General features: G+C 46.8%; 1 protein-coding gene across 1 annotated transcript in view; it reads right to left on the minus strand.

Moving 5' to 3' along the window:
• The window catches only part of MCM3AP (minichromosome maintenance complex component 3 associated protein), a 49,000-nt gene that overhangs the window by 14,230 nt on the left and 12,306 nt on the right, over positions 1 to 22,464 (minus strand). The window contains exons 10-23 of the mRNA XM_079766572.1: positions 22,161 to 22,323; positions 19,210 to 19,370; positions 17,714 to 17,955; positions 17,227 to 17,444; positions 16,146 to 16,246; positions 13,632 to 13,763; positions 13,120 to 13,233; positions 11,717 to 11,869; positions 10,197 to 10,394; positions 8,334 to 8,402; positions 8,108 to 8,245; positions 6,079 to 6,229; positions 3,217 to 3,475; positions 2,911 to 3,008 (exon numbers count right to left, since the gene is read on the minus strand). Of these exons, the coding sequence (XP_079622698.1) occupies positions 2,911 to 3,008; positions 3,217 to 3,475; positions 6,079 to 6,229; positions 8,108 to 8,245; positions 8,334 to 8,402; positions 10,197 to 10,394; positions 11,717 to 11,869; positions 13,120 to 13,233; positions 13,632 to 13,763; positions 16,146 to 16,246; positions 17,227 to 17,444; positions 17,714 to 17,955; positions 19,210 to 19,370; positions 22,161 to 22,323 (2,197 nt within the window). The remainder of the gene's footprint in view (positions 1 to 2,910; positions 3,009 to 3,216; positions 3,476 to 6,078; positions 6,230 to 8,107; positions 8,246 to 8,333; positions 8,403 to 10,196; positions 10,395 to 11,716; positions 11,870 to 13,119; positions 13,234 to 13,631; positions 13,764 to 16,145; positions 16,247 to 17,226; positions 17,445 to 17,713; positions 17,956 to 19,209; positions 19,371 to 22,160; positions 22,324 to 22,464) is intronic.

Raw genomic sequence — 22,464 nt, forward strand, 5'->3', positions numbered from 1 at the left:
CCAGCATCACCCTAATACCAAAACCAGATAAAGACAACACAATGAAAGAGAATTACAGACCAATATCCCTCATGAACATAGATGCCAAAATCCTCAACAAAATTCTAGCAAATCGGCTCCAGCAGTACATCAGAAAGATCATACACCATGACCAAGTAGGATTTATCCCAGGAATGCAAGGATGGTACAATATCCGCAAATCAATAAACGTGATACATCACATAAACAAATTGAAAGATAAAAATCACATAGTCATATCAATTGATGCAGAAAAAGCATTTGACAAAATCCAACACCCTTTCTTGATAAAAGCTCTCAACAAGGTGGGAATAGATGGCTCATACCTCAACATAATAAAAGCTATATATGATAAACCCACAGCAAACATCATACTCAATGGACAAAAACTAAAGACATTTCCCCTAAGAACAGGAACAAGACAGGGATGCCCACTCTCACCACTCCTGTTTGACATAGTACTGGAAGTATTAGCCATTGCAATTAGACAAGAAGAAGAAATAAAAGGCATCCAGATTGGAAAAGAACAAGTAAAGCTGTCTTTATTTGCAGACGACATGATATTGTACATAAAAAATCCGAAAGACTCCGTCAAAAAATAGACTTAATAAATGAATTCGGCAATGTAGCAGGATACAAAATTAACGCCAAGAAATCTATGGCCTTTCTATACACCAATAGTGAACTTACAGACAGAGAGACTAAAAAGGCAATCCCATTTACCATCGCACCAAAAAAATTAAGATACCTAGGAATAAACTTAACTAAGGAGGTAAAAGACCTATACACGGAAAACTACAGGACACTGAAAAAAGAGATAGAGGAAGACGTAAACAGATGGAAGAACATACCATGTTCATGGATTGGTAGAATCAACATCATTAAAATGTCCATACTACCCAAAGCAATCTATAGATTCAATGCACTCCCCATTAAAATACCAACGGCATATTTCACAGACCTTGAAAGAACTCTCCAAAAATTCATCTGGAATAAAAAAAGACCCCGAATAGCCACAGCAATCCTGAGAAAGAAGAATAAAGTAGGAGGGATCTCAATACCAGATTTCAAGCTGTATTACAAAGCCACTGTTCTCAAAACAGCCTGGTACTGGCACAAGAACAGACATATAGATCAATGGAACAGAATAGAGAATCCAGATATTGACCCAAACCACTATGCTCAATTAATATTTGACAAAGGAGGCATGAACATACAATGGAATAAAGACAGTCTCTTCAATAAATGGTGTTGGGAAAATTGGACAGATACATGCAAAAAAATGAAGCTTGATCACCAACTTACGCCATACACAAAAATAAACTCAAAATGGATACAGGACTTAAACATAAGACGGGAAACCATAAAAATACTAGAGCAATCCACAGGCAGCAAAATGTCAGACATATGCCAAAAGAAATTCTTCACTGACACTGCCCCTAGGGCAATGGAAGCTAAAGAGAAAATTAACAAATGGGACTACATCAAAATAAAAAGCTTTTTCACAGCAAAAGAAACCATCAACAAAACAACAAGAAGGCCCACTGCATGGGAGAACATATTTGCAAATGGCATCACTGATAAAGGTTTAATCTCCAACATCTACAGGCAGCTTATACAACTTAATAAAAGGAAGATAAATGATCCAATAAAAAAATGGGCAACAGACCTAAATAGAATCTTTTCAAAAGAAGACAGAAGGAAGGCCAAGAGACACATGAAAACTTGCTCAACGTCACTAATTATCCGAGAGATGCAAATCAAAACAACAATGCGGTACCATCTCACACCTGTCAGAATGGCTATCATCAACAAATCAACAAACGACAAGTGTTGGCGAGGATGCGGAGAAAAAGGAACCCTCGTGCACTGCTGGTGGGATTGCAGACTGGTCCAGCCACTGTGGAGAACAGTATGGAGTTTCCTCAAAAAACTGAAAATGGAACTCCCATTTGACCCAGTAATCCCACTCCTGGGAATATATCCGAAGAAACTAGAAACACCAATTAGAAAGGATATATGCACCCCTATGTTCATAGCAGCGCAATTCACCATAGCTAAGATTTGGAAACAGCCTAGGTGCCCGTCAGCAGATGACTGGATCAGAAAACTGTGGTACATCTACACAATGGAATACTATGCTGCCATAAAAAAGAAGGAATTCTCATCATTTGCAGCAACCTGGGAGGAATTGGAGAACATTATGTTAAGTGAAATAAGTCAGTCAATGAAAGAAAAATACCACATGATCTCACTCATTTATGGATAATAAAGAACATTATAAACTTGAACAAAAAGATAGATACAGAGACAGTAAAGCATCAAACAGACTGTCAAATTACAAGGGGAAGGTTAGGGAGAGGTGGGGGAGATAAGAGATCAATCAAAGGACTTGTATGCATGCATATAAGCATAACCAATGGATGCAAAACTCTGGGGGGTGGGGGCATATATGGGAGTGGGGTGTGGGGAGGGCAATGGTAAGATATGTACACATATAATACCTTAATAAAAAAATTGAAGAAAAAAAAAAAAAAAAAAAAAAAGAGGTCACTGGATCAATTCCCGATTAGGGCACATTACCTAGGTTTCGGAATCGATCCACAGTAGAGGATGTGCAGGAGGCAGCCAATTGATGTTTCTCTCTTTTCCTCTCCCTTTCTCTGTCTCTCTAATATCAGTAAGAATATTTTGTTTTTAAATTTCATTTTTTGCAGATAGCAGGACTATGGGCAAATTTTATCTTTTATTTCTATTTCTGCTTATATTTTTAGGTTACCTTTTAAAAATAAAATTTAAAAATGCAAGCAGCAATATACATCAAATTCAAGATAGAGCAAGAAGAGAAAAACTGAACATCTGGTTGGACCTTTAAAAATAATGAAACCTTACCTTATTTGTGCCTTGTAAATCATTAATGGAATCAGGAATTTCAATAATAATATAATCTGAAATCAGCTTAGCTGAAACCAAATCCTGTAGCATCAGACCTTGAAAAGAAACAGAAGTCACCTGTCTTCTGCTGAGTCTGTGTATGAGCAGATACCTCACTGCACTGACCCCGCCCAGACCTGCTCCCAGTCACTACAAGTGGTCGCTATCCCGACTCCCGCCATTGAATTGCCAGCACTTCCTCAGACCCGGGGCTCAACCCATTTATGGAACATGCTGGTTCATCAAGGAGACAGCCTCACAAACCATCATCCACTTCCTTCTCCACGGCGTCCCCGCCCAGGCTGGGTGCGAGCACCACCAGCGGCAATGCAGGCTGGAAGGGCTTGGCCTGCAGGAGTTGCTTGAGCTGCAGCAGTGCCGACAGCCAGTACACGTCCTCCTCTGCAATGTCCTCACTCTTCGCTTTGGGGGCAAGCAGCATCATGAGGCCACTGGCTCCCAGGAGCTCATTCTGTGTCTCCACAGCATCCAGGGCGCCGTCACTGAGAGCACCGTAGGCTACCTGGAACAGCACCATCAGGGGACCAATCAGTAGTGAACATCAGCCCCAGAGCAAGCGCAGCCAAACTGCATTGCACTTTGGGCCAGCCTCCCTCCATGAGGCCATAAATTATTGCCAGAAACAGCTGGATCAATGGGTAATTCAGCCTCCAGCTATAATTGTTTTTGAGCATGTTACTTCCATATTAACAGTTACCCTTAAACAGTTATAAGCCCTAACTGGTTTGGCTCAGTGGATAGAGCATCGGCCTGCGGACTCGAGGGTCCCAGGTTCGATTCCAGTCAAGGGCATGTACCTTGGTTGCGGGCACATCCCCAGTGGGGAGTGTGCAGGAGGCAGCTGATCGATGTTTCTCTCTCATCGATGTTTCTAACTCTCTATCCCTCGCCCTTCCTTTGTAAAACAAAAACAAAAACAAAAACAGGTTAAGCCCATAAGGAAGGCAAGCCAGCAGCAAACAAGGGATTTCAACCCATTTCTAGAAAACACTGGGGGGATGGGAACAATCACTGGGTTGGGAAAGCAGAGGAAGCTAGCTACACCTGTGGGGCTACAGACATGGTGTGGAGAGACCCAGGCCAGCTGAACTTGCAAAAGCCCAGAACACCCAGAGGGTCTGGGAGGGATGAGTCACACAGAGAGCAATGGCCCTACAGGTCATTAAGGAAACTTCTGGTAACCCCCACCAACCAGGTGGCCTTTAAGCGCAACCTGTACCCTAGGCAGGAGTCTGTCCCTGAGAGGATCCAGTCACAGGGGCATCTCCAGGCAAGTGGAGGACACTTGGCCACTCCCCACCTTACACTGAAAGCACAGCAGCTGCCCTAGGAGCCTGTCCAGAGGAAAAGAACACCCAGGAAATAGATACCCAGATCCTGACATTTGGCGGTCCCCCAAAAAAGGATGGCTTGCCATTCAGTTACCCTCCATCCACCCCAAACACAGAGCTTACGGCCAGCCCTTTAAGGGCCTCACTTGAGTATGGCAGACAGTCTGAGGAGAGCAGCCAACATAAAGAGACCAGAATTATAGAAAAAAGAAACCCAAAGCAAACACACAAAGCAGGGAACATAAGAAAACTTAGAAAAAAATCCTAATTTCCTCAGATACATAAGATCACGCATCCAAAATAGTCACAAGGTGATTATGTCAAATAAGGAATTTAAAAAAGGAAATAAATATGGAATAAAAAAACATTTGGAATATAAAGTCAAGGAAATTTCCCAGAACACAATATAAAAAAGCAAGACAGAAAATAGGATGGTGCTCTGGCTGGTTGCTCAATGGTTAGAGCTATCAACACCAAGTGCTCAATACTGAAGCCCACTTCCTGCCCTGCACTGCTGTTTTCCAAGTAAATAAGACACACATCTGGTTTTATTTCTGAAACCTAAAATTCATTTATGCAGATCTGAATCTAATGCAGAAACAGGTTCTCATTAAATAAGAATCTCTCAAGAAACCAATTAATGTGAGTATTATGCAAACACCTATAAAGAGCAAAAACTAGAACTTATAATGGAAAACTGAGGACAACCTGAATGTAAAACAAAAACAACTAACCTGAAATGTCCAATGTTGAACCTAGACAGTAGCTGGGTTCAAGTTTAGTGAAAACTAAATAGGATCAAAAAACATGGGGCGGGGGGTGGGGGGGATAGGGGACATATGTAATACTTTCAACAATAAAGATTTTTTATTTTTTAAATATATTTTATTAATTTTTTACAGAAAGGAAGGGAGAGAGATAGAAACATTGATGAGAGCCCTAACCAGTTTGGCTCAGTGGATAGAGCGTCGCCCTGGGGACTGAGAGGTCCCAGGTTCGATTCCGGTCAAGGGCATGTACATTGGTTGCGGGCACATCCCCAGGAGGAGGTGTGCAGGAGGCAGTTGATCAATGTTTCTCTCTCATCGATGTTTCTAACTCTCTATCCCTCTCCCTTCCTCTCTGTAAAAAATCAATAAAATATATTTTTAAAAAAGAGAAAGAAACATTGATGAGAGAGAAACATCAATCAGCTGCCTCTTGCACACTCCCAACTGGGGATGTGCCCACAACCAAGGTACATGCCCTTTACTGGAATCGAACCTGGCACCCTTCAGTCCACAGGCTGACACTCTATCCACTAAGCCAAACCGGTCAGGGCAACAATAAAGATTTTTTAAAACCATTACTTTTTTGCTAAGACCTGATGTATCAGGAAGCTATCTTAACAGTGATGTCAGTACTGAAGTCTAACCATCACTGATTTTTGTGGAATGCTGTTTCTTATCTCTCAGGTTAATTACCAGAGGCCAATAAATATAGAGTTCAGGGCTTCTGAATGATGTGCAGAAGAGCACAGGTGCATCTATGCATTTGTCAGGATGGTTCAGAGTTTCACCAAGTTCTCACAGTGGTCTATGACCAGAGACGGGTAAGGCTCATTGTGCTCCAGACGCTAGCCTGGTATCCCACACCAATAGGAGTCCATGGGATGTTTATGAGCCTCCCACATTCTTTCAAAACCACTTCAGGCATGTATGATTCCAGCAATGTTTGGGCATGAGAGAAAATAAGACAATCACAGAAGTAAATACATGAAGTGATTATCACTCACCTTTATACACACGCTGACAGAAACGGTCTGATTCCCTTTGCTGCTGAGTGCGTTAAACAGCGTGAGTGTCTGAATTCCACCAGCATCGCTGCATGTGTCATCCAAGCCATCACCTCCCATGAACTTGACTTTCAACCAATCTGCCAGAATTCTGTGAATAAAAGAAAACAACACTTGAAGAAGAATCCTATTCTAAAACTAAACTATAAGTAATTTGGAAAGAGAAATCACACAGATGTAGGTCAACAGACACAAATTCTACTGTGAAGTAGATCTGCACAAAACTCTACGGCGATCTTTCTTTTGGTAAGAGGAGAGAGCACTCAGGAACTGGTTCATTCTAATGTGACTTAAGATTCTGGAGCAGTAAGAAAAGATTCTAGCCGAAGCCGGTTTGGCTCAGTGGATAGAGCGTCGGCCTGCGGACTGAAAGGTCCCAGGTTCGATTCCGGTCAAGGGCATGTACCTTGGTTGCGGGCACATCCCCGGTGGGGGGTGCGCAAGAGGCAGCTGATCGATGTTTCTCTCTCATCGATGTTTCTAACTCTCTATCCCACTCCCTTCCTCTCTGTAAAAGAATCAATACAATATATTAAAAAAAAAAAAGAAAAAAAAAAGAAAAGATTCTAAGCAATAGAAAAGATCCTTAGAGTTTAAAATACACGTTTTACAGAATCTAATTTCTCAGACCTGAGACCTTAAGAATTCTTGGGACATATATCTCCTAATGAATTAGCAAATCAGAAGACAGCTATTTTAAGAAATGAATCATTTAAATACTTTTAAAACACAACAACTCTCATCTTTGTTCAGCTGTCTTATGTGATAAGCTTTATTACTTTCTTTTTCTTTAGCCTACATATGTTCCTGCTTAAAAAGTAATGTGTTCAGAGAACGTAATACCCTCAGACATTGCTGACAGGAATGTAAAATGGTACAGCCAGTATGGAAACAGCTCAGCAAATCTTCAAACACTTAAACATAGAGTTACCACACAACATAGCAATTCCACTCCTAGGTATATAACCAAGAGAACTGCTAACATATATCTACATAAACACAAATGTTCATAGTAGCATTAATGGAAGTGGGAACAACCCAAATATGCCCATCAACTGATGAACAAATAAAATGTGATAAATTCATTCCATGGAATATTACTCAGCCACATATACACACACACACAAAAGGATTAATATATTCTCTACAACATGAACATAGAAAACATTTGTGCTGAGTGAAAGATGCCAGTCATAAATCCCACATGCGGTATGACTCTGTTTATATAGGATGTCCAGGAAGGCAAATGCATAGAGCCTGAAAGCAGATTAGTGGCTGCCAGGGTGGAAGGTAGGGAGGAATGGAGAGTGACTGGTAATAGATATGGGGATTCTTTTTAAGTGAAAAAATGTTCTGGAATTAAATCCTAATGATGGTTATATAACTCTGTGAATATACTAAAAACCAGTGAAATGGATACTTTACATGAGTGAAATTTATATGTGAATTACATCTCAATAAAGCTGTTAAAAAAGAAAAGTAACATGTTTTTTAGTTGCTTTAAAAATATGGAAGCAATTTGGTTATAGGAAATAATGCCATGTTGACTTTTTGGATTTCTTTTTTTAAATGCCAAAGTTTTTTTCTAAGAAAAAAATGGAACTATAGCAGACAAATTGTAAACTGTCTTCCACAAGATTCTAAAATGAAGCAGGCTCTATTCAATACACCTTAGTGTAGCTTTAAATAACAACTCTGAAATGCTTTTGGACAGACTATTACCAAGTTTACAGAATAAAAATTTTAAAAATGTGAAGTGTCAATTTCAAATCACAAACAAAACAGACTGCAGTCTAAGCACCAAAGCGTAAACCTACACATCAGTGTTCCCACCATGCATGAGAGGAACACGCCACTCTGACCCCAGCCACCCTCGCGTTGCTCCAGTGCCAGACACTCTCGGGAGAAGTGCTCCACCACCCCAGGCTGCTTTCTCAGCATCAAACCCCCCGAGGAACCCCTCCCTGACCTGCCAGGACTCCCTGGGGACTGCTCTTCTCCGTAGTTGGGCAACACCAGCACCAGCTTCCAAAACACATGCTCCCTGCTACCAGGGAGGTGCTCAGCCACAAGGGATGGCAGGTCCAGGGGCGCCCACGCTGCATCACTGGAAGGAACAGAAAGAGCAAGGTGGGTGAGCTGGTGGTGCTCAAGCCCCGGGCAGGAGCAGCTCGCACGGCGGGAGCAGGACAGACCTCAGTAGCTGCTGGTGGAAGTGCTGGACCTTCAACTGGTGCGTTGTCTTGTTCCTGAGCCACCTGAGCCTACAAAGAAAGGGAGAACAATACAACACTGTGCCTACGTGAGGCCAGCTCAATGTCATGGTAAGTACTTACACTGATGGTTTCAGTAAAAGTAACTGGTGGAAATAGGAGACCAAGAAAATTTTTTCTGATAAGTGGATCAGTCAAAAGACCTGTTCATTACACAGATATCAATTATCTACCATGTGTCAATCATGGGAGACGGCGGTAAACAGAGAAAATCCCTGCCCTTTAGAACACTCGCTGTCATGGGGAAAGACACGCCTCTGCACAGGTATGCTGTGGTCTCACACAAGGCGGTCAAAGAAGTGATATGCGATAAGCTGTCACTTCTAAAGGAAATAAGGGAGAACAGCATGACAATTTCGGGGGGGGGGGGGGTGGCCATGCCAAGGCAGGAGTGGGCTTGTGTGCAGAGGACACAGAGACAGCAGTTGGGGTTTGGAAGAGGAGGCAAGGGCTGCCATGCAAGGACTCAGGGAGCAGCACAAAGATGTCAACTAGAGGCACGAGGTGACCAGACTCAACTGTGATGGTGAGAACACCAGGGTGTAGAGGTCAAGGGCAGAAGCTGGCAGACAGACAGGCTGGCAGCAGAGGTAGTGAGGGCAGTGCTCTAGAATGATGGGCCCGAGCCCAGGTGCCTGATCTAAGCTCAGGGAAGACAGCCTGGCATTCCATGGAAGGCCCCGAGTGGGGCAGGCTGGGTGAAAAGTAGGTTCTGACATCAGGTTGGGAATTGGATACAGAACTCTGGAACACAGGATACAGGAGCCTCGGCCGGAGATGCATGAGGGGAGTTGTCAGTGTGAAGGACAGAAAAAGATTACCACGGAGGGAGCAGCAGGGAAGAACAGGGGGCAGGGGGCTGTGCTGAGAGTGTGTTTGGGGGGAGGGGGGTGACAGACAAAGCAGCCATGACTTCAGGAGGAGGCCAGGCCAGTGCCCAGGCTGCCATGGGTCAAAGAGGAGTGCTCTGACCACAGAGTGCATCTGAGACAGGTCAGCGCTATTGCCCACCCCACTTACAGAGGCAGAAACAGGATCTCAGAAATCTAGGCAACCACAGTTTGTTGGAGTCAGTGAAACCCTGGAGACAGTTTTCAGAGAGCATGTCCCGTGCCAGCCCAGGGAAAGATGAGGCACACCACGAGACCCAGACGGCGTGCTGCTACAGCCCCTCCAGCTGCCTTCCCCCGGGCTCCCCACTGGGCCTGAGAGAGGCCGAGCCCTGCACGGCTAGCACTGAATAGCCCAAGCGAAGACCTGGGCAGGGCCCTGAGGAGCTGCACATGCTCAGGGTGACTGGGAGGAATGGCAGGGAGGGCCATGCCAAAGGGGCACAGGAGGGAGCCCCATGAGGAGACTGGAGGGTGGGAAGTGGAGTCACTAAAATGCTGTTGCAGAAGACAGAGGGAGCCGATGTGAGTGAGGCAGCAGCAGAAATGACAAAGAAGCAGAAGAATCCGGAAGCATGGGAAACAGGAAGTAGGAGTGGCAGTGAGTCCACTTGGACCTCTGATTCCACAAATGAGAATGGACATGGTGTATTCTCAATTCAGGACAAAAACAGGTGGTTCCAACTAAAATGCAATTACCAGGACCCCGAAAGTTTTAAGGGGAAAAGGCATATAAATCAAAGCAGACAGAGCACCCATATGTCCACAACTGGAGGGAAAGACACCTGCAAAAGTGCAGTCCTACGTCCACTCTCTGACGCCATCTATCGTCCCCCGCAACACAGAGGTGGGACAGGGGGCACTGAGGAGGCGCTGTGGCAAGCTGAGCGCTGACCTGGTGCAGGAGATGCCCACTTTCCCTGCGTGGCCAAGATCCAGGAGGCCCTTGGCCAAGTTCTCCTCAGCAATGGGACACTCTGCACTGGGCACCAGTGCCGTCAGCCGATCATTCACATCCACACAGCAGGGCGCTGCAGGGAAGGCCCGCATCTGGCGCCTCAGCTTCTTCCGGGCTGCAACAGCTTCCCTCCACCTGAGGACACACCAACACATCATCACCGCATGTGTTAAAGGCTCACCACAGGGACAAATGCAAACATAAGCTCCGGCATCATTAACATGGGAGCACAGTTTTTGGCAATATGTTCAGTCTTTTTCAGCAACAGCCCTGAAATTAAGAAATTAGTCAGAAGTAAAACTCAAGGGGAAAAAAAGTTTAAAAACAACTCAGGCATAGGAAAGGCCTGAAGCAAATGAATGGTGGTAAGCAAAAAAAGTGACAACTTAATAGCTAATGCGGACGGCTCTCTGGAGGGCCAGTTTGGCAATATGGATACAAGGTACATAGACCCTTTGACCCAGCAACCACCACTAATGGAACTTTATCTCCAGACGTGTGCACTGTGTGTGCAAGATGGTTACTACAGTACTCTTTGTCGAGGCTAAAGAGAGAAATCCACGTGAAAGTCCATCCACAGGGCCAGGGGGGCCATTTACAAGTGCCACTGGCAACAACTGGGAAAGCTGACATGCTGCTGTGGTCAGGCCTCCACCTCCTAGCCTAGCAAATGGGAGGAAAGAATGACTGGGCACAGAGCTGGCAACACGCTCCCACATGTGCTAAGAACTACAAAAAGGACAGACGTGTCTGTGGGTACACAAGCAGCTGGAGGAAGATGGCCTCTCGTGGAATGGAGACTCACTGCTCACTGCTCCCTTTCATGTGGCTGCAACTGCCAAGGAACACTAGTACTTATTTTAAATTTTACATGAACTGAATCACCATACAAATTATGTAACACATATGCACCCAGTTTAGAGATTAATGATGAATCAAACACCCACATCCTTTCATCCATTGAGAAGCAGTGCCTCTGATGCCCATGGAACCTGCTTAGTCACATGCCCTCTTGTTCCCAAAGTAACCACTATGCTGTGTGTTCATTATTTTCCTTCTTTTCTTTAGGCTTACACTACTATACATAAGACCGAAACAATCTATCTGAATATACACCGCTTGTATGTTGTATACATTTCTGTAGGAATTGTCTTTTTTCATTATAAATTATGTTTTGCACACAGCTATAATTGGCTTGGTTTGTTCATGCCATCTCCCTGTGTATAGTGCAAGGGTAAACGAGAAAAAGCAACCTTTAAATATTAGTCAAAATACAGAACAATCCTCCCCAAACTAATTCCTTACTTATCCCTTTATACGTTTTAGGAAAGAATGTGTAACGTGTGTGTGTGTGAGTGCACATGCGTGCGTGTGTATAATTGTTTGTTTCTGAAAGTATAATCTTTGTAAAAAGACTCCTGTGTGCATGGATTTATCTGTAAGAACATGTAACTTACCTCTGAAGGTACTTGCAGTAGCACTGAAGTTCCTGGAGGGTCTCCTTTGCAGTCTGGAAAATCTCCTCCCCGAGAAACAAGTCCACCAGGTGGGCACAGACTTCCTCACAGCAACGGGCCATGCGGACCTTCTGGTCTGCCTCCACTGCACTCCTAGGAAACAGGGCCATCAGCATGAGAGCCACTGCACAGGGCCCACACACGGAGGGCTTGCCTTAAAAGTACAAGAGTCCGTATCTTTTATACTGAAATGTAATTACATTCTTGCTGCAAGAGAAACTTTAAGATTTTCATTTTACTTAATGTACAGCCATTTGGAAAGGAATATCATACAACAAGCATAAGAGAAAAAGAAAATTACAGGGTACTAGATTACAGGTCCAGCGGGGCCCTTGGAAATAAACCTTTATCTAAAACAATAGCTAGAAATGTTAGTTTTTAAATGACCTTAAGACATCCCCTCATCAGCAATATTTGCTGGTTGCAATTAGAAGTGTCTCAAGTACATAACTGGCAGCATGTGGTCAAACAATGGTGGCCCTCATATAAACCAGTATCTGTAAGAGAGATTTTTACAACAAAATTCTATCAACCAAAGGGGTAGAGAGGACTTTATCAAATATATTTAGTCACAAAAATCAAAGTAGCTAAACAGGCAAGACCCATTTCCAACAGCCACCCTCTTGGGTGAGCTGCAGACCAAGCCTCCTGGAGCCAAGGAGAATAGCATGTTCCCTGCACATCCATGAGTCCTGGGTTCTCCTAACACCCCTTCCTGGGATTAAGAACAGACAGATATCCATCATTTGTAAGGCCTCTTATAATAAATATGGAAACAGATTCCCAATGAATATAGAGGGAAACATTAATGAACACATTCTGCCTCTAGGTCTGTTCCCCATATGCACTGGGAGCTGTGATCAGGACTAAAGAGTCCGTCGCCTTCGAGGCTGTCTCAGAGAGCTTAAGCACCAGGACAGATTTCCCTGCACAACTGAACCTCTGTCTTCCCTGAAGCCTGGCATGGAAATCAATGAAGTTCTTAAGTGAGATAGCTCCAAGAAATATTTTATCATGTGGAATAAGAGGAGGATCTTTTACTACAGAAAACTAACGATAAGTAACCTGGTATGGAGACTACCAGTAAATTCTTTTGCTGAGACATCCCCATGTCCAGGGCAGGGTCCGGAATGAAGGTAACAGTGAAAGGGAGGCCCTCTCTGGAGACCACACACATCCAGGGACAGGGTTCTAGTGTTTGGCTATCAAAACATATGTATGCTCCTTGCCAAAGTGCAACCCAGCTAGCCGGAGCTGCAGCAGCCTGCCCACAATGCCTAAGGATCCTGCTCCCTCCTGCCAGACCATTCCTCTCGCACTGCAGGACCCAGCACTTCACTTACTTCAGCTCCTGGGAGCAGGTTTCCCTCACACATTCCATCATCACCAGCTCTGTCAGCTCTGCAGCCAGGCCCTGACTCATCTGAGTTAACACCAGTTCTCTTTCTTGCTTCAACCTAAGGGTTTAAAACAAGAAAAAGAGCAAGGGTAATGTTTAAGAATAAAAATAAGCAGCATCACACTCCAAGACCTCACAAGTGGAGGTTTGAGTTGTGCTGCCTGAGTCCATAGGCCTAATCCTCTGGCCCCACCAGACAAACCACACAGCTGCCCCCACTCCAGCCCCACTGGCCACCACCCCCTCCCCGCTGGCAAAGGGTTGCTGCTGCTTACAAGGTGGGTGTAGCCTCAGGACCCATCCACTCTCTGGGCCAAAGTGTATGAGGGCACTGGGTGAGCCTCGGGCCTGATGCAATGGACAACAATGGCAGGAGCATGCCAGGCCCGGTTGGGTTCTCTCCTATGTGCACACACTCTGACCCCCAGGTGCACTGCAAGGACAAGACACACTCACCTCTCCTCTTCAGCCTGCCGCCTCTCCTCCTCTTTCCTCTCCCTTTCCTCAGTCATTTCTTCAGCTGCAATGTGCCGCAAAATGCCTGTGGTAGCAGCTGCTAACAACTCCTCCACAGCAGCATTGGAAACACTAGACAGAGCAAAGTGGATAGAATTCTAAATAAATAAATGCCAAGCTAACCACATAACTAAACTTTGAACATTGGCAGGGGGGAAAAAACGTATTTAGCTTTTAGCATAAAAATTAAATCCATTTTTAGGAACATAAAATCTATCAAAACTGACATCAAACCCACAGCCTAGGAATGTGTCCAAACCAGGAATCGTCAAACCCACAACCTTCCAGTGTACGGGACTATGCTCTAACCAACGAGCCACTGGCCAGAGCAGACAGATTGTGATTAAATTTATTAAGACTAGATGTTGAAGTATTAGACAGAAGCAGATAAAGCAGGCGTCCTCAAACCACGGCCCGCAGGCCACATGCAGGTGTTTTTGTCGTTTTGTTTTTTTACTTCAAAATAAGATATGTGCAGTGTGTATAGGAATTTGTTCATAGTATTTTTTTTTAAACTATAGTCCGGCCCTCCAACGGTCTGAGGGACAGTGAACTGGCCCCCTGTTTAAAAAGTTTGAGGACCCCTGAGATAAAGTTTGTAGTTTTAAATGTCTAAGGAAATTTTACCATGGTGTAAAATGCAAATGGTACAAAATATTCCAATCCTATCTAATAATAGGCAATATGCAAATTGACCGCACCTTCGCTATGCCCAAGCCACGCCCACCAGCCAAGCCAAGCCCACCAACCAATCAGGACGAATGTGCAAATTACCCCAACAAAGATGGCGGCTGATTTGCATATCAAGACAGCGTAGAAAGAAGCCAAGAGCTGCAGAAGGGAGCAAAGCTGCAGAGAAGCAAGCAAGCCGGGGGGAGGAGAAGGGAGGAGCGGAGGCGGGGCCGGGGGAGAAGGAAGTTGAGCAGGCGGGGCCGGGGGAGAAGGGAGGAGCGGAGGCGGGGCCGGGGGAAAAGGAAGTTGAGCAGGCGGGGCTGGGGGAGAAGGGGCGGGGCCGGGGGAGGAGGGAGGAGCGGAGGCGGGGCCGGGGGAGAAGGGAAGAGCGGAGGCGGGGCCAGGGGAGAAGCGGAGGCGGGGCCGGGGGAGAAGGGAAGAGTGGAGGCGGGGCCAGGGGAGAAGGAAGGAGCGGAGGCGGGGCCGGGGGAGAAGGGAGGAGTGGAGGCGGGGTCGGGGGAGAAGGAAGGAGCGGAGGCGGGGCCAGGGGAGAAGGAAGGAGAGCAGGCTGGTGGAGAAGTTAGAAAAGCAGGGGGCTGGCGGAGAACGCGGGGCGGGGGACAAGGGAGGAGAGCAGGCAGGGCGGGGTAGAGTGCAGCAGGAAACCCTATTGCAGGATTTTTCCTGCAATGGGAACGCTAGTTTTTAATAAACTGAAACGTAACCCAAGATTTTTTAAGTTAGTTTCTTGTTTGTTTTGTTGTTGTTATTGTTGTTATTCCTCACTCGAGGGTATTTTTTCCATTGATTTTGAAAGAGAGTAGGGAGGGGAGGGGAATAGAGGAGAGAAAAGAGAGAAACTGATGTGAGACACATCGATTGGTTGCCTCCCCCATGCACCCTGACCAGGGTCAGGGATCAAATCTGCAACCCAGATACATGCCCTTGACTGGTAATCGAACTTGAGACACTTCAGTGCGTGGGCCGATGCTTCAACCACTGAGCACACTGGCCAGGGCTATAGTGAGTATTTTTCATTGGGGGGGGGGGATAACTCTGAATATTTATTAATTTATTGAATTTATTGGAGATATATTGGTTAATAAAATTATATTGATTTTAGGGATACAATTCTGTAATAAGTCATCTAAGTCACCTGTATACTGTATTGTGTGTTCACCACCCCAAGTCGTCTCCTTCTAGTATTTTTCCATATTTAATAGACAATGAACTAATTTTTACTTTATTAGAATTTTTTAAAATATATTTTTATTGATTTTAGAGAGGAAGGGAGGGGGGATAGAGAGATAGAAACATCAATGATGAGAGACAATCATTGATCAGCTGCCTCCTGCACACCCCCAACTGGGGATTGAGCCCGCAACTCAGGCACATGCCCTTGGCCGGAATCAAACCTGGGACCCCTCAGTCCGCAGGCCGACACTCTATCCACTGAGCCAAACCAGCCAGGGCACTTTATTAGAATTTTAAGTTGTATTTAAAGTTTAAAGAAAAATAGGGTTTAATTTGCAACTTTAATAAACCTCTTGCTGCTCAAAAAGCAGACATGAATGGAAACTACATGCCAATGACAAACAGAAGGTCAGAAACATGAATTACACCCCCCTAGAGAACAGAACCAACATTCAAGCCTATACAAATGGGAAGCTCAATCTCTTGCTGAAGACTGAGAACAGCTTTACGAGAGGAAGTGTCTGGAGGGACAGAGTGTGGTCCCAGTGAGTGCAGACTGCTTCAGAGCAGAAGGGGCGCCCCACTTACCCCAGAGCTGTGGCTGCGAAGGCCGCCCCAGCAGCACCAACCTCCTCACAGTCCCTCTGAAGAACCTCCTGGATGAGCTCGTCCACCACCTGTGCCAGGTCCTACAGAGAGGTCAGACGGAGGGTCAGGCGTGCCAGCAGTGACAGTGCCTCAAGCCAGACCCAGCTTATAACCGAACAATCTCACTCCACAGCCTAAAGGCACTAAAGACCTTCACAGATCCACGGAGTTATCATGGAACTTGTCCTGGGCAGAAACCCCATCAAGGCCTTGTCAATGGACATCGTTTGAAGGTGTTTTAAGGACCCTCACAGGGGGTACGATGCTGTTTCTGGGAAGAGTTCCTGCTAATGAACAGAGGAGCCTTGCGCGAGGATGGCCGTTCAGAAGGCCCCCAGTGCCACTCCCTCACATCAAACACACTCAGAGTCTGTGGCCATTCTTCCCATTCCTCCTTGATCCCCTGACTGGGGTAGTGTCGAGTGCCTGTCCAAGCAATAGGTGGCGAGACCAAGTGCCACAACCTGAGGTGGACTGGCTCTGCTCGACCTAAGCACATGCCTGTCACTGGGCATGTGGTGCTACCCGTGGTCCCCATGTCCCTACTTAACATGTCCACTGGTTTTCGAAGGAGCATACTGGGCACCATTCAGAGCAGACACATGGGGGCACAGGATGGCGCTGGGACAGGGCAACCATGGACACCACAAGCCTTCAGAGCTCTTGGCACAGGAAGCACTCGACACCAGGCAACACTTATTTTATCAACAGCTTTACATCCATAAACACCCTTCAGCACATTCGCCAAAGTTTCGCCTATGACCTTTCAAAGAAAAACACAGGCAACAAACTAGAGACCCACACGTCATCCCTCAGGCCTCAGGCTCCTAAGACACCGACTCAAGCCTGTGGACTAGATCCCAAAGTGAGACCTGCCATGGCTAGTTCAGAACGTTCTAAGGTCACATGTGCAACCACCTCAGTGGGTTCCGTCTACAGACAATGGTCAGACTAGACATCAGATGCTGCTGGGTGTTGTGCGTAACAGGCTGCTTGGAGCCTGAGCTGGAAGGCTCCTTACCGTGTCAGAGTACACAGGCTCAGGCTTTGCAGGAAGAAGCTCCGGCTGCACAGGGGGTGGTATGGGGGGTTGGAAGAGGCCGGGTGCCGCACTCGGGGTGGCTGCTGGGTGGTGCGGCAGATAGGGCAGTGCAGGGGCCAAGATGGGAAGAGGCTGTGGGAGGAGGGTAGGCGGGGACGCGTCCACCTCAGTACCACCTTCCTCTCCTCTCCCTCCACCTAGAAGAGAACAGGCACATGTGGGCACAAAGGACAACCTCCAGGCCACCCTGTGACATTAAGGACTGGCCACCCTCCCTGAGCTTCACGATGAGAAGCAAGCACATGACGCCAGGGAGTCTTTCAGGCCAATCTCAGGATGAAACACCTGAGCACTGAACCAACATCCACATCTGGGCCCCAAAACAAGATAGGTGCTTCTGGCTCCCAAGAGGCTTCCTACAGGGACAAGCAGCTAGTTCCCTCCCCGCAGCTGCAGCTCCACTCACCTGCTGCATCCAAGCCAGGTCTCTGAGTGCCCACAGACAGCTCTGTAGCCAGGCTCTCCCCGACGTACTTGTTCTGGAAGTTGAAGCTGCACACGGGGATATGACGAGGGACAGGGGGCAACGGCCCCCCATTCACGATTTCCCCAACCGAGACCATCAGCTTCCTGGTAATAAACACCGACTTCCTGGCCTTCAATAACCCCTCTGGTTCCAAGAACGAGGACCGGTTCAGCTCGACACAGCTACCCAGACCACAAAGAACCCACAGAGAGATGTCTCAGGTAAGAGGCCAGCCTTCACTTCCCAGTGCCCAGCAACAACGCTGGAAGCCCCCTCCCTGATGTCACGGAGTAACCACCCACCCACATGGAAATCCGGAGGGGAGCAGCGCCCACTGCTGCCAGCCTACATGGGTGCCACCTGGCCCAGCTGTTAACACCACACATACACACTCCTGGCTCCCTCCAAAGCTGCCACATCTCCATGAGGAAGGACTACAGGCAGCACAAAGGCCATAGTTAGAGGGAGGGGTTGGGAAACCCAGCTCAGGGCATGCCTATCATGTTTTATACTAGAGGCCCAGTGCATGATTAAATCATGCACGTGTAGGGTCCCCTAGGACTAACCTGTCATCCAGGCCATATCCACTGCCCCGCAAAGCCTAGCACGCTCCGCGGACACTGCTGGCAGCCTGCTCCCCGCTTTTGATGGCAGGGGGTCCGCTGGTGCCGGAGCGGACACACAACGCCCCACTTTCGATGGCGGGGGAGCTGGGTGTCCGCTGGTGCCAGAGCGGACACCCAGCTCCCCGCTTTTGATGGTTGGCGGCAAGATGTGCACTCGCTGCCCCAGAGGCCCCTTCTGTGCCACAGCACAGCCATGGCGCAGATGCTGAGCTTGCGCCTCCGCTGGCGACGCGAGCTCAGCGTCCCGCCGGCCCAATCGGCCACCCCGGCCACCCCAAGTCCCGCCCCCCAGCGCCTCATGGCCAATCGTGGGCATAGCGAAGGTACGGTCAATTTGCATATCACTCTATTATTAGGTAGGATCATGATGCCATTTTCTGGGAGAAGGTCCATGAGCCTCATCAGGTTCACAAAACACTCAAACTCCAAGCAGAGAAGCCCTGCCCTGGCCCACTGGCACCTGTCCGGGCCATCAGAGTTGAGCAGTGGCCTATCATGGGCGGCCAGCAGAGGCCATCCTCAAGGGACAGAATAAGGAGGCCCAACCTTTACCTTTAAGTCCTTCAGTAACTTGTAAAGCACTAATTTCGGAGTCACAAAGAACTGGGTCTACACCCAATCAGCCGACAAGCAGCATGTGATCTGGGGACATTCCCCAGCCACTCTGAGCCTCGCTATGTATACCAGGGAGGCAGCACATGAAACATGCCTTCTGCAGGACCTAGTACATCAATGGCACTTCCCAGCCCTTTACCAGAATTAAGACAAAAAAGGAAAAAGATGCCCTTCAGTTTCATCCTCAGCTCCTACCCATCGGAAACCGTGAGACCATGGTAGTTGAGGAAGTCTGTGGCCTCTTCGCAATCTCTGAAGAGCAGCATGCGCACCACGCTGTCCAGGGGAAAGATGGTGGATCGTTGGGTGCTCACAGTATAGGCGATGTTGAGTGCCCGGAGAGCATCCTTGCGGATCTGAAAGGAGAAGCCAATCACTGCAGTCGCCCCAGGACCACAGAAAGGCTGGCATGGGGGACAGGACTCCTGATGTAGCTCATTCCCTCTGGACAGCAACTTGCCATTATGGGTCCCAGGCTTGGTGATCTAAGGCCATTTGCTCAGTGGAAGATGCTCAGGAATGCATGCAAAGGAAACAATTTTGAACATCCTATATAATAAAAGCCTAATATGCAAGTCAACCAAATGGCGGAATGACAGGCAGAACAACCAGTCACTATGATGCGCACTACCACCAGGGGGCAGACACTCAATGCAGGAGCTGCCCCCAGCCCGCAGGCCCCAGGCCAGTTAAGGTGGTGCGGGGGGGGGGGGGGGGGGGGGGGATGGGACACATCGCCGATCAACTCGCCAGTCACCCTGCAAAGGGAGGCGACCAGCAGCGGTGGCGGGGGGCGGGGCCAGCAAGCAGATGCCAGGCTGGCCAAGGCAAGTGCCAGTGGAGGTTCCCTGATTGCCCCACTGGAGTTGTACCACAGACGGGCCCTGATCGCCGGCCAGGCCTAGGGACCCTTCCCGTGCAAGAATTTTGTGCACCGGGCCTCTTGTAGAAAAGATTACCCTCAAGGCCTTATTTGTAAAAAACTAGAAAACAAACCACTCCACAGCAGGGCACGGAAAGTAAACTGTGCAGCATCCATTCAACAAAAAGCTGTGTAGATGCTAAAAATTATCACAAAGATAATGGAATGCCATTAAAAATGCATGACATGAAATTAAGTAAAAGAGTCAGAGGCAAAATTGTTTCATAGCATTATAACAAGTGCTTTTAAAAAAGAAGACAAAGGACAAACATGAAAATGCTTATAAAACTTGTGCTGGGTGACAGGAATCTGGGTGGCTTCTTCCAGTATTCTTGAACTAACTCAACCAGTATTTATCAATTGTTTACTTCATGCCTAACATTGTTAGTGCTGAGATTACAACAGTGAACAAAGCAAAATCCCTGTCCCCGTGTAGCTGATGTGTTAAGGAAACCAACACTGAATAAAATGCACATATAAAATACACAGTATAGCCCTAGCCAGTATGTCTCAATGTATAGAGTGTCGGCCTGTGGACTCAACGGTCCCGGGTTCGATTCCTGTCAAGGGCACATGCCCAGGTTGCGAGCTCCGTCCCCAGTAGAGGGCGTGCAGGAGGCAGCGGTTCCCTCTCATCACTGATGTTTCTCTCTCTCTCTCTCTCCCCCTGTCCCTTCCTCTCTGAAATGAATTAAAATATATTTTCAAGAAAATATGTATATATTTTTTTAAGTACACAATACATTTAACGGTGACAGTGGGAGAAAGGCAGAGGACCTGGAGCACTAACAAGGGTGGGCCCAGCCAAGACCGTGGCAGCCAAGCCAAGAACTGGAGGATGTGACCTTGTGTGGCTGTGAGAAGGAAGAGCAGTGCGAATAGCAAGCGCAGAAAACCTGAGGCAAGAAGGTGCGGGGCCTGAAGGGGGGGCACCACTACAGCAGGAGCCGAGCACGGAGGAAGCCGGGAGGCAGCCCAAGGACAAGGGACAGTGTGGGCACAAATGGTGGACATTCTAATAACATTAAATAATCACTTTAAAATACTAATTATTAGTGTTATTTATTAACTGCATGGAGTTCCCCGAGTGGCACAGTGTTAGAAATCTTTTCATTTGTTTCAGAATTTCAGTCCTATTGGCAACCGTCAGATCTGACAATGAGCACACTTGCAGAAGATTCTTTGCCTGGAATGTGGTTTAGTCACTGTTTACAGGAGGGCTTTTTGTGTGACCAAGAAGAAAAATGACCTGGAGTCACAAGAACCAGCCAGCAGGTCCCTGAGATCTCCCAGGCAGCTTCCTTCACACCCAGTGGAGCCCGAGGGCTCTCAGCAAGGACTCTGCTGGTGGCATCCTCCACCCCTGCAGTGGGGGAACAGCACAGTGTGTACAGCGGGGGCAGGCGTGGGCTGCTCTGTCATCATCCCCAAGTGCCCTTGGGCTGGGGCTGAAAACCTGACTGGAGATTCTGAGACCAGGAGCTCACACTTTAGGCAAAGCCCCAGGTGCCGCTTTTGTAACCCTGAGCACAGCACAGCATCGACAAAGAGCAGGCACTTGACATATTTATTGAAATGCATTTAGCATCATCAGGCTCTCTAAAAATTTAATATCACTGAGAATTTCTAAGTTAGAGACATTATGCTTGCAGTTTTTTGCTTCCCAGGGAAGATAAAGTACTAAACTTTAGTTACATGGTTCTAAAGAGGTTTTTCTTATCTGAACTGTAAGTACAGTATTTTTCATTGCCTTCAGTGATCAATGATGGTAACGCCTGTAGAATGGGGTTACACCAGTGACCCTGGGGGGCTGCCATGAGGGCTGCACAAGAGTTAGCCCCAGACCTGTCTGAGACATTCGTGGAAAGCAGCACTTAAATGTCATAAGAAATGCCCTAGCTGGTATGTTCAGTGGTTAGAGTGTTAGCCTGCGCACTGAAGGGTTGTGGGTTCAATTCTGTCGAGACCAGGTATCTGGGTTGCACATTCCATCCCCAGCCCTGATTGGGGTTCGTGTTGGAGGCAACCAATTGATGTGTCTCTCTCACATCGATGTTGTGTCTCTCGCTCCCCCCACTCTCCCTGCCTCCCTTCCACTCTGTCTAAAAAAAAAAAATCAATGGAAAAAATATCCTCAGGTGATGAACAACAACAACATATATTTATATATCATAAATAACAGCCTGCTTTCTTCTAATTCTGCAAGTACAGTAACATTACTCACCTGATTAAAGTAGCAATGTAAAAGACAAGCGTTCAAATAAGAAGCTGACTGGACCAGTTTGAAAAATCTCACAAAATTATTACTGTTCAATGCAGCAAAAGCCTGAACAGCAAATTTCACTTCAGAGGAGTTTCTAACAGCCGGATGGAACTGTTGTACTTCTCTGTTAATTAAAGGAGATAAAAGAGATTAGAAATTTATATGATTAATTTGACAATATATTCCATAAAAAAGGATCTGATAAAAAACTAGATTTCAATCATACTGAGAAAGAGGGTCATAATGGCAAATTGCTAACAGCTCT

The sequence above is a fragment of the Cnephaeus nilssonii genome, assembly GCF_951640355.1.
Source record: "Cnephaeus nilssonii genome assembly, chromosome: 3".
Classification (NCBI taxonomy): Eukaryota; Metazoa; Chordata; class Mammalia; order Chiroptera; family Vespertilionidae; genus Cnephaeus; species Cnephaeus nilssonii.